Consider the following 12,061-nt stretch of genomic DNA (forward strand, 5'->3'; position numbering starts at 1 on the left):
GGGAAAGAAAGGCTGACAAGATGAAGTTCTTTTTCACATGTTATATTTGCAAATAAACACACTTTTGTACTTGTAAAAAGTCTTAAGATCCTGGCCAAAAGATTTTGTTATTTATAATAACTGGAATAGCACTCAAATTATCTTTAAAGACACTTTTATTACAAAAACTATATGGCATGTAAAGTGGTTCAAAAGATAGATGGTAATAAACATTTTCAGAGTATGTTTGGTAATTCAACAGACAGAATTGAAAAACCAGTTACCTAGTTGAATTGAGTCCTTTAGAATGCAAACCTAATAGATTTTCTTAATTGATGGTTTAAAATAAATATCTGCTTGAGCATAATGAAGTTTATATCACCTTTACAAACAAAAATTCATTACTTACTATATATTTGAGTTTAAAGTTAGATAAAACATATTACAGTATACAAATAACTAAAAATGCAATTATCTTGAATGTTTTTTTTTATCTTGAATTTTTTAAATGAGTAACGTAGGTACTTTTAAGAGATCAAAGTTATTAAAGTCTAAAATAGGTCATAATGCTAAGTTACTTACATTTTCAGTTAAAGGGAGACTATCTATTCTTTTAGTGAGATTCTGAAGTTGAGCATAATACCAATCTTTTTCCTTTTCTTCTTTGTCAAGATCAGCAAGAAGTAATGATCTGTTTTTTTAAAAAAAAAGACAAGTTTACACAATGCCAATAGAGTACATAAACAGTAATTCTTATCAGCTGCAATTATAATGTTCTCTACTTAACCTAAAGTTTTAATAATGAATAAGCAGAACACTTTGATTTTGGATTTTTGAAGGTGGGACTTAGAATATTATAATCGTTAAAATTTGAGTATTAAAAAATTCTTGGGCAGCCCCGGTGGCGCAGCGGTTCAGCGCCGCCTGCAGCCCGGGGTGTGATCCTGGAGACCCAGGATCGAGTCCCACATCAGGCTTCCTGCATGGAGCCTGCTTCTCCCTCTGCCTGTGTCTCTGCCTCTCTCTTTGCTCTGTCTGAATGAATAAATAAATCTTAAAAAAACAATAAAATAAAATAAAAAATAAAAAATTCTTACTTTTTCACCTAAATAAGATACTCAACATCCTTACTAGAACATTTACATTTCAACCTAAGGCTTTCTTCACATTTATTTACAGTCTAAAGATATCATGATGGTTTGCAGAAAAAAAGTACAGATATAACAAAACCCAAAAATTAATATAAGAATAAAAAGAGTAAGGAAAAGCAGTAATTACACAAAAAACAAACCTAGAGTATAGGAAGCCACTGCCCTGGACACAGATGTGGCTTTCAGCTTCTCAAAATATGGGAAATATTTTGTCACTGTGCACTTCTCCAAAGACATACAGATGGCCAAAAAACACATGAAAAGATGCTCAACATCATTCATCATCAGGGAAATGCAAATCAAAACTACAGTAAGATATCACTTCACATCTGTCAAAATGGCTAAAATCCAAAACACAAGAAACAAGTGTTGGTGAAGATGGGAATAAAAAGGAACCTTCCTGCACTTTGGTGGGAATGCAAACTGGTGCAGTTACTGTGGAAAACAGTATGGAGGGTCCTCAAAAAATTAAAAAATAGAACTACCTTATGCTCCAGTAATTCTACTAGTGGGTATTTACCCAATGAATATGAAAACACTAATTCACAAACATACATATACCCCTATGTTTATTGCGGCATTATTTATAATGGCCAAATCATGAAAGCAAACCAAGTATCCATCGATAGATGAATGGATAAAGAAGAATAGATACATATATGTATACGGCTAGGGCTGAAATGATAAATGGGAAAATAAAGTGAATGTGAAGAACCATGTTAGAGTTGCTTTATCAACTGATATATATTTATATATACACACACATATATACGTGTAAAGGCATACCCAAACACACACACACACACACACAAACTATAGAATATTACTCAGCCATAAAAAAGAATGAAATCTTGCCATTTGCAAAATATGGATGAATCTAGAGAACATAATGCTAAGCGAGATAAGTCATTCAGACACATACCATATGATCTCACTCACGTGGAATTAAGGTATACAACGATGACCAATATAAAAAAGAAGAAAAGAAAAAGAAAAAAAGAGACAAACCAAAAAACAGACTACAGAGAATGAACTGATGTTACAAGAGGAGAGGTTGGTGGGGGGAGGGGAGGTGGAATAGGTGAAGGGGATTAAGAGTACACCTATCATTAAGAGCACCGACTAATGTACAGAATTGGTGAATCACCATAGATTGTATACCTGAAACTAACATATAGTTAACTATATTACAATTAAAAGAAAAAGATTAGTTGCAGAAACTTTAAAACAAAATATTGTGTATATTCCCAGAGATTCTACAAAAATGCAATGATCTACATGTATACTTACATGTACATTTTTAAACATGAACAATAGTTTATTACTCTATGTATTGCCCTATTAACTTTTTATCACTTAAAAATTGATCTTGGGAGATCATTCTGTGTCAGAAAAGAAAAAGGTCCTACGTATTTTTTGTTAGCTAGCTGCATAGTATTCATGAGTCCATAATGGGATACATTATAACCAGTTTTGTTTTAAAGGGCATTTAGGGCCTTCCTAATCTTTTGCTATTATCAACAATGCTACACTGAATATGCTTATAGATAGTCCCATTTCACAAACGTGCAAGCATGTATATAAGATAAATTCCTAGGGTATGTAAATTTTTAACTTACTGCTCTTATTAGATGTTGTACCAGTGTATGCTCCTACCACTTTCACCAACATAAATGTTTGACCAAACTTTATTTCTGCATATCTAGTTTGTTTGTTTTTTTTTTAACAGTGTATCACTAAGGTTTTAATTTGATTTCTTTTAGTGTAAGGTTAAGCATTTTTTTTTTCAAGTTTAAAAACCATTTGTATTTCTTCACCTATAGCTTTTTCTTACTTTTTTATAGGGCCTCATCTATATTAAGAAGGATTATACTTTTGGTTATATGGGTTATAAATATATTTTCTCTGTTTATCACTTGTCTTTTAACTTTGTTTACAATGTCTTTGTCATGTAGAAGATTCTGATTTTTTTTTTTTGTTAGTCAAATTTGTGGATATTTTCTATTATCACTCCTGGAGTTTGCTCATCTACAGAGATGTTCTCCTCTAGTATTGTTACTTTAAAATTTTATTTGATTATATTGTTTTGAAAATATGTTTGCCTGTGAGTATGTGGAAGGTTATATTCTTGCTAAAATTCCCTTTCCTTTACTGAGAAACAATTAAAAATATAAGAAATAAGCCTTCATTTTTGATGTGGCAACGTCAGCATTGAGGGAATCCATGAGAGAGTAAGCCCCTGCTTATTATGATGTAGCAACCTTGGGACCAATGAGAAGCTGCCTCCTCCCTCCCATTTCTGACAACAGAAGCAGGAAAAAGCACCAGAGAAAGCCTGAACCCCTTTCACAAGCTGTTGTAAAGACGAGATTTAATTATATTTTTCAGTGCTCCCTGGTGAGAACTAGCAGGACCTACCAGGACTTAGGTGCTGAACAAATAGTGATGCTACTATTTCCTCTGATTACTCTCCAATAAATGGGCTAAGTAAGAGCTGGGCATTATAAGTGTTTAAATTGATAGGCCAATGTTAATAAAGGCGGTAGAGTGAGGCGAGGCTATGGGGAATAGGGACAAGCTGTTATTGTCAAGTTTAGGGTGAAACAATGGTAAAATGCTATGGGGAAGCCACGGTTACATTTGAGCCAAAATGTTAACAAGTGGTTAAATGATAGTGATTGACAACAGTGCTTAGGCTCAGAACTGAAACCAGGTCTAGACTCAGAGGCAGGTAGGTCTTTAGTGTTTAGACTTTTTTAAACAATTGTTAAGTCTTCTCTAAAATGCAAGTTTCATGTCATCTTAGTCCTCTAGCTGACTCAGGGTCACCTAAAAGAGCATGGCACATTATGTACTATGCATTTAATAAATATTTGTTAAATGAGTGAATAGCTAACACGACAACAGCTTACATTTTTTGAATGTTCTAAGAACTAGACATAGCACTAAGTATTTTTTTAAAATCTAATTTAATCCTTACAACATCCTTTGAGGTAGTTATTCTTAGGCTCACTCTTCAGACTGGAAAACTGAGGTTCAAAAAGGTTAAAGAGCTGTGTAGCTAGGTTTGAGCCCTAGCTTGACTACTTTCTAGCACTTACCTTGGGCAATACAGAAAACAAGAAAAAAAGAGACAGAGAAACAGTGAACCTGTAACTTAAAAGAGAGAAAAAAAGAAGATAAAAAACAGGGGAGAAAATCAAAGAAATTACATGACAGAATTTTCAAAAGCTGAAAATTCTGAAAATAAATTTTCCAGATTAAAAGGGCACAGTGAGTACCCCGCATGACAGATGAAGAAAACACATATACTGAGGCATTCTAAAAGCTTCTACAAAAAAAAAAAAAAGCTTCTACAGAAGAAAAATGGCAACCCTCAAGGGAATGAGAATCAGACTGGTATTAAATTTCTCATCAAAGACACTGATTATGAAGAAGGAAAACGAGTTTGAGCCTAGCCCTCTCTAACCTATCAACTGCATGAGAGCAAAGTAACGGTTCTGTCATATATGCAAGGACCCAACATCCTCCTCCAACGTAGTGAAAACCAAGAGGACGCAAGACATCTTAGAAGTACATACACACGTACGCTCCTCTCTGTCTCTACTTAATAAACTTGGGACTTTATCTACATGGAGCAAAGTACGTTCCTAGGAAAGGGGGCACAGTCACATATCCTGTGTCTCTTAACAGAGTTCAAAGGGGACAAAGACGGAAGACTGTGGACCCAGTTAGCTTCCTATTCACAATAGTGTTTCCTATGTTGTCTGATAGAAATAGTCTTGGTTCAAGGTGTGAAACAGATTCATGTAAACTCAAGAGGAAATAAAGCTTAGTGCTACATCTATTTTTATAGATGCACACACTTAAAACTAGAGAGACAGCACGCAAAAAGTCTTTTGCCTTTCAGTTAGATATGCTGGACATTTTTACATTAACAACCACTTTTCACAACTCTGCAAGGTAGAACCATATCCCTATTTTACAGGAGAAAACACAAAATTTAATGACATGACCAAGGTTACAGAGCTAATATGTAATGTTTATACATTTTAACATTGCTTGAATGTTTAATAAAACTTTTAGGAATATAAAAATGGTGAGTTATTCGTACATTAAGGAATCCCGTAACCTTTTACAAAACACTTGATAAAGTTCTATAATGATATATATTCTAGTATCTGTAGTAAGATTTTAACTTCAGTAAGAGAAAAAGTAATAAATTAACTGTGAGAAACTAGATAATATACGTCAAGCAGTGTTTTTTAAGATACTGAAACTGATAAATTAAGAAATGTTGTATTTGTGGCTACTTTTAATAGGACTTCCCTAATGGAAACAGTTACCTCAGACTGACTCTCTAGTTACTCAATTTATTTCAAAAGGTAACAAAAAATTCAAATAAAAATCAGTTACATATTTTAACCTGACCTAAATACTGTGATCATGTGTCTTATTCAACCTACAGGGCATGTGAAGTATTTAAGTAACAAAGTACAAGTCTTAGAATCCCAAGAATTGCCTCCTTTACATTTTCTTTTTTTTTTTTTTTAAAGATTTTATTTATTTATGCATGAGACACACACACACACACACACAGAGGGAGGCAGAGGGAGAAGCAGGCTCCATGCAGGGAGCCCAATGGGGGACTCGATTCCAGGACCCTGGGAACACGACCTGGGCCAAAGGCAGACACTCAATCACTTAGGCACCCAGGTGCTCTACATTTTCATATTTAATATTGTCTCATTACATTTTTGGATTTAATATAAGTATGATCAGTAACATACTACCTTTGAATTAATAAATGTAAACAGCTCTCTTAAGTGTTCATGATTACCTGCCATTCATGCTTCATAATTCCTATCTTATATTACAAAATGACAAAATAATAGTAAAAATTGGGAGTATACAAGTTTATGATTTAATGAAGAAAAGTTACCTCTCTTTCTCAAGTTCCTCTAAATAACCAGTATTCTCTCTGCTTCCGTTTACAAACCCTCTTCTTGGAAATGAACCCATAGGAACAGGACTGCACTCTCCCGAACGACTAGATACAGATCCTTCGCGGCTTCCATAAGAACGGAGGGACATTTTTGACCGTAGTTTCACTCCAGGGAAATTACTGCTATCTAAGTTAAGTTCTAAATGGAAGAGAGACAAGTTTTTATATAATAATTGCTTTAAGGGATCTAAAATATTGCTAATGCAATTATATTCTCTTGGAAATAAAATATAGATTCATATTTTAGTCCTCAAATTTTAACCCATTATATAATATAATTGAATATATATTATATATATTACATAAAGCCTGCAGGAGTACTAAATTATGGCAGCTATAGAGAAGCAAATTTATGCAGGGAACAGAGAATCCTTACCACAAATGCTAATGTGTTCTATATACAAATATCAAATCATTAAAAAAGTGTTCACTGCAACTCTACATTTCTGATAGAGGAGGCCACAAAGACACATGATTGAATAAACAATTATTTAGGAATAGAATGACTAAATTTTCCCTCCAAAATAGCTTCAGTCACAGAAAAAGGAATACATTAAAGAAAAATCACACAAAATGTCTTTCCTTAAATTACAACTAAATAATAATATATTTTAGGACGCAAAGGTAATTTCTCAGCCTAGTTTCAACTATAATAATTAAACACTCTTCCTGTTTTGATACCTGAATTTTTAAGCAACAAAATGAGAAAGTAATTTTTTCAAAATTCTATGAAAAATGGCATATAATCAGCTAACGTAAGTGGGAAGATCAAACACTTGTATTCTGGATGGAACAGAGGAGGACACTATTCCTTTAAGTAAGGCAACAGGCCCAGTCTGTGGCACACAGCTTACTCAAGGTCTATACAGTGACTGGAAGAAGAGCAATGAGCTTTAAAAAGAGCTGAAAATGATCAAATAAGGAATCTATAATAATTTAAAGTCAGTTAAATGCTTCACTTAAGGAATGACAAGCAAGTAGACATTTTACATTTTCCATATTTTACCAACTGAATCCTAATAGACAAGGCTGTTTTACCAGGAAAACTGAAACCAACATTTAAAGAAGCTGTATTTGGATATACATTATTTTTAAAATATTTTTATTTATTATTTATTTGAGAGAAAGAGTGTGTGTGCGCAAGAGAACACAAGCAAGAGGAGCCATAGAGGGAGATGGAGGAGCAGACTCTCCCATGAGCAAGCAGCATGACATGGGGCTCCATCCCAGGACCCTTGAGATCATGACCTGAGCTGAAGGCAGATGCTTAACTGACTGAGCCACCCAGGTGTCCCTAAAAAATTATTTTAAAACACTTTTAAAAAATCTACCTTTGAGACGCTCTAATAAGTCAATCTGTCCAGAAGAAGCCATAGCTTCATCTTCAATACTTCCTTGTAGTTGTTTAAGTACTTCCTGCAAAAAAGAACACAACATATTACCATGACAAAATTTTAAATAACTTCTTGAAAATATGATTCTAAGTTTCTTGGCATTTCGGTATGCTGGGGGAAAAAAAGTTTCAGATCAACCTGAAAATATATGTTAAGCTGTAAAGCACTTTACGTATATTACCTATTATTTAATTATGAATAATCAATTACATCCCACAATAGTGATATTTTGTGATAATGGAGATTATAGAGAGTCTCCATAAGACACATTAATCCCTAACTTTTAAAACAATACAACAAGGTGAATTATTCTCATTTTTCAGGTGGGTCAAGCAAGACTCACAGCCCCTGCCCAAGCTGCAAAAGCTAGTTATGTGTTTAGAATCCATGTCTCTGAAGCTTATACCAACACGACCATGAAAAACACCAAATTAACAATTATAATATGAGCTAAATTGAACTTAAATAAACAAAAACCGATGGAAATAAAGCAATTATAATGTGCTGTTTAATTTTACATATTTGAGCTTTTATATTCCATATCTCAGTACAGTCTACTAGCATATTGATTTACATTCAGCAGGTACTGCAATGACCGTATGCTCACTGCCTCCTGACTTTTGATGACATTGTTTCCTTTCCCATTTAAATCCTTCTCTTGATAAATTTCCCTCAAATTATGTTGGAAACTCATTTCCACCAGTTTTTCTGCATGTTCCTTAATAATAATTTGTATTTTTATCTTTCATATTCCGGGGCCTTCCATTCGAGTTCCTAGCAGAGTCCTTATTGGCCAATCAGGTTTCCAAATACTAGACTATGTTTATGATCTTATAACTATGCGCAGTATTCTCCAATATGAAAAGTGATCCATAAGCAGATTGAAAAGGAAATTTATCAAAAAATAAGTCCAACAAAGACAATTTTACTGGTTTACCTTGAGTGACATTATCAGCATTAAAAAAAGAATCCCCACGTTAACAAGAAAGCCTGTGGCCTTAAAATCTGACCTTCTAGACCACATTGGAGGTGACTGATAATTCATGTTTGGGTTATTACGGCTGAAATGTATCACATCTGTGGGAGAGGAAACCAATCTGTACAGGGATACCATCCTTGAATCAATGTAGGGTACTCTACAATGTCTATTATAAACTTCAGGACACCATCTCCTCCATAAAGGACTATCATTTGATATGATTGAGGACTATCATTTATTATCTGTGTTTTTTTAGGATCCCAATTCTCCTTCCATCCATCCACTGCTACTACTTGTACTCTTTCAGTGATCCTTTAATCTCATCCCTATTTCTTATACTCCCTAGCCTCATAATTCAACAACTACCCTTCTGCAGATAACTTCAAATTGTATGTCTCTAATCCTAACATCACTTGCAAACTTCAGATTCACTTTCCTAATTTGAGTGACAGATGCTTTACATTTGGATGGTATGGACTTCCTATGTAAATGTCCAGAACTATCATTTTGTGCCACTACAATTTGTTTTTTGCCTTGTATCCTCTCAGTACATTTCCCTGTTTTACACATTTCTGTCACACACACATACACACACACCAAGTATTTTAACAGTTTGTAGCAATACCTTGTAATCAACAGCAAAGCAGTATTCCTTTTGCCACTAGATGGTACTATTGTATAAATTTCAGAAATTCTTAAATTACCTAGTTGAAGCAGATCCACCTTGCCTTTCTTCAGTACATAGGTTAATGAGCAGGAAACAGGATTCAAGATTATATAATGTAGTCCAAAGAATAATAAGTGATTTCGGGCAAATAACCAATGTTTTGGATTGACTTTAATCCAATGTGGGAAGTGCCAAGCGTCTTTTCACAAATCAATATTCTATGACAAAACAAATGGTCATGGCTCCTGCTCTTGAACAGCTTATATACATAAATAATTTCATTATAAGGTTGTAACTGCTATGATACCATATGACTAATCTTAAAGGACTATGTGGATGGCTCTGCAAGGATGTCTGCAGAAGCACTTACTGAATAATAATCAATTCATGGTTGAATTCAGACATATCTAAAGTACCAATATTCATGATGTGTAATATGATACACCACATGGATAAATGGTTAACCTGATATTCCACGGTAGAGACTTAAGGGTCTGACTTGTATTTTTACTCCAAGACATTCCTCCAGGGTAGGCTAAAATGTCTCCCAAAAATAAATTTTGAATTTGCTCAAGGACTTAAGCAAAAATTTAAAAGGGATCTCAGAATTGTGCACTATAAGACAGGACTTCCAGGTGGGCTTGCCAAGAGGAATTTTTTGCTAGGTACACCTCCCAAAGTAGATGAAAGAGCAGCCCTGTTGGGAATTTTTAATTTTGTTATCTTTAAACTTTTAAAACCACATATCATGTACAATAATTTTAGATATATTGTGTTAATCAGTATTAAAATAGCAAACTATTCTTTAATACTAGATAACTGATTTGGCTGTTTTTGAGGTCACCCAATTTGTGGTGAGAAAACATGTTTGCTTAAAGTCTACCTTATTTCCAAAAGGACTGGAGGTAGGTACCTTAGAGATCTGTCCTCATCAAGGACAGTTTTTAACCATAGAAATAGGTAGTTAGAGTAGAAAAGATGGATAGATAGAATAGTACATACAAGTAAAAGGTTGAACTGTTAGGATATTGACAATAAAGGGTAAAGGAGGAAGTTCAGTGATGTATAGAGGCTTGAAGAATAAGGGAGACCTCAAATTGTACAAAAAAGAACTATAAGAAAATAGGCAATGAATAAGGAATAAGAGTAGTGAAAAGACAGGAAGAACAGGGTGAGGCACCCAGATGCTAAAACAGCCAAGAGGCAGAAACAACACAAAGCAGAAAGATTTTTTAAAAGAGAAAGAGGTTAACAGTTTTGTTGATGTTTTCCAAATCTATAAAGTTATTAAGTTCAGGGAGAAGGGAATCTGCCTAAGTACCTGGAAATTAAAATAGCTAAAATTTTAACCTCAATTATTTTGAAATTAGAACGTATCTTCCCCACTGCAGACTGAATATTTTATAAGTTTTCTTGGAGGTTATCACAACTTTTCAATGCTAGTCAGCAAACCAATTTCAGGACATGAGAGAGCCGTGGAAATGGTCTAGGCTAGTGCGATGCCTGTATTTTCCAAATAAGACACCTTAAGGCCAGAAGAGTACCTAAAGGTGATATAGCTTGGCTCGTGGCAAAACAAAGAATAGGACAAGGTACTGACTTTCAGTTCCGGACTCTTCCTACTAGGGCATTTTATTTTTCTTGATCATTTATCACTGACTGCTTCACTGTAGTGGAGAGAAGATCTGGGAGAGTGGGGGGAAAAAGCCTATATTTAGTAAGAGATACTCTAAAGTGAAACTAGTTTCTATGAATTACACAGATCACCCAGCCTCAGTATAGTGATACTAAAGCTGGTCCCTTATTTTTAAGCTTAAAAATAACTAAGAACAAACTAGCCCTTGGGTTTTTACAATTATTTTCTATGATTTGCCGGGTTAAATATATTTTGTTCAAAATATACATGCTAACTTTGCAAGAAAGAGTTTACATATTGCTGCTTAACTTAAAATACACTTTTAAGTAAGTGAAGTATCTAACCCCAACTTTATAGGAGGGAATACTGAATAAAAATGGATAAACTACAATTAAAAGTCACAGTCTTGATACCTTCATATTAGATGCCTCAGTTTCCAGTTTTGTAAGATGATTGGAATTATCTTCTAGCTCTTGTCGAAGATTTGAGTTCTCCATCTTCAGTGCCTCAACTTGCTTTAACAACTGATCATATGAAGCTGCAGCCATCCTTGGCTACCCTTGGACCTATAAGGTTAAAAAGGATTTTGAAATTCACTACTAAAAATATTGTGGCTGCTTGTTTACAAAGAAAGGGATAAAGAAACAAAACTCTGGAGACATTTAATAACAATACTGTTTGTTCAAGCAGCACCGCCTAAGAGGATGAAACACGAGAGTTTTAGCTGAAGACAAGGAGAACTAAAATAGAAGAACCTCAGTAGTGCTTGATAACATGTGCCTTTTCCACAGGTGGATGAGATTTGTCAGGCCAGAATTTTTTTCAAGTTTTTAAAGATACTTTAACTGGTGTTATAGGTAAAATTTATGTATTGAAATGTAATCATTGATAAGAAATTCATATTGGTAATATTATTTATGGATTTTGTTCAACAATCACGTAATTTTAAAGCCAGAATGAATTAATGAGATTGGGTATTACAGTCTATCACTTTGATAGAAAGCTAGTCTTAAATATCATCCATCGGAAAGTATTTCTGAACTTCCAAGAAAGACTCATTAAAAAGGCAGCCATTTAACAAAGTATAGATACACAGAACAGCATTAGATTGAGACTTCATATCTTTTTGATAGGAAGATGATAAGTAAGACTTACTAATATAAAGTTCTACTACATTTATTCAAAAAGGTGAATATAATAGGCCATCCTATAGCACATGTGGTCTTGGGATCCACTGTGCTCAGACTAAG

The 12,061-nt window shown here is 34.1% G+C and overlaps 1 protein-coding gene across 7 annotated transcripts in view; it reads right to left on the reverse strand.

Moving 5' to 3' along the window:
- Positions 1–12,061, reverse strand: part of APC (APC regulator of WNT signaling pathway) — a 122,010-nt gene that overhangs the window by 60,345 nt on the left and 49,604 nt on the right. For 6 of the 7 annotated variants that reach the window (XM_041753263.1, XM_041753265.1, XM_041753262.1 and 3 more), the window contains exons 2-5: positions 11,225–11,377; positions 7,467–7,551; positions 6,073–6,274; positions 562–670 (exon numbers count right to left, since the gene is read on the reverse strand). In XM_041753263.1, coding sequence (XP_041609197.1) covers positions 562–670; positions 6,073–6,274; positions 7,467–7,551; positions 11,225–11,359 — 531 coding nt within the window. In that variant the 5' untranslated portion in view covers positions 11,360–11,377. The remainder of the gene's footprint in view (positions 1–561; positions 671–6,072; positions 6,275–7,466; positions 7,552–11,224; positions 11,378–12,061) is intronic. The other variant, XM_041753266.1, reaches the window with a different exon arrangement.

Source organism: Vulpes lagopus, chromosome 4 (genome assembly GCF_018345385.1).
Source record: "Vulpes lagopus strain Blue_001 chromosome 4, ASM1834538v1, whole genome shotgun sequence".
Taxonomy (NCBI): Eukaryota; Metazoa; Chordata; class Mammalia; order Carnivora; family Canidae; genus Vulpes; species Vulpes lagopus.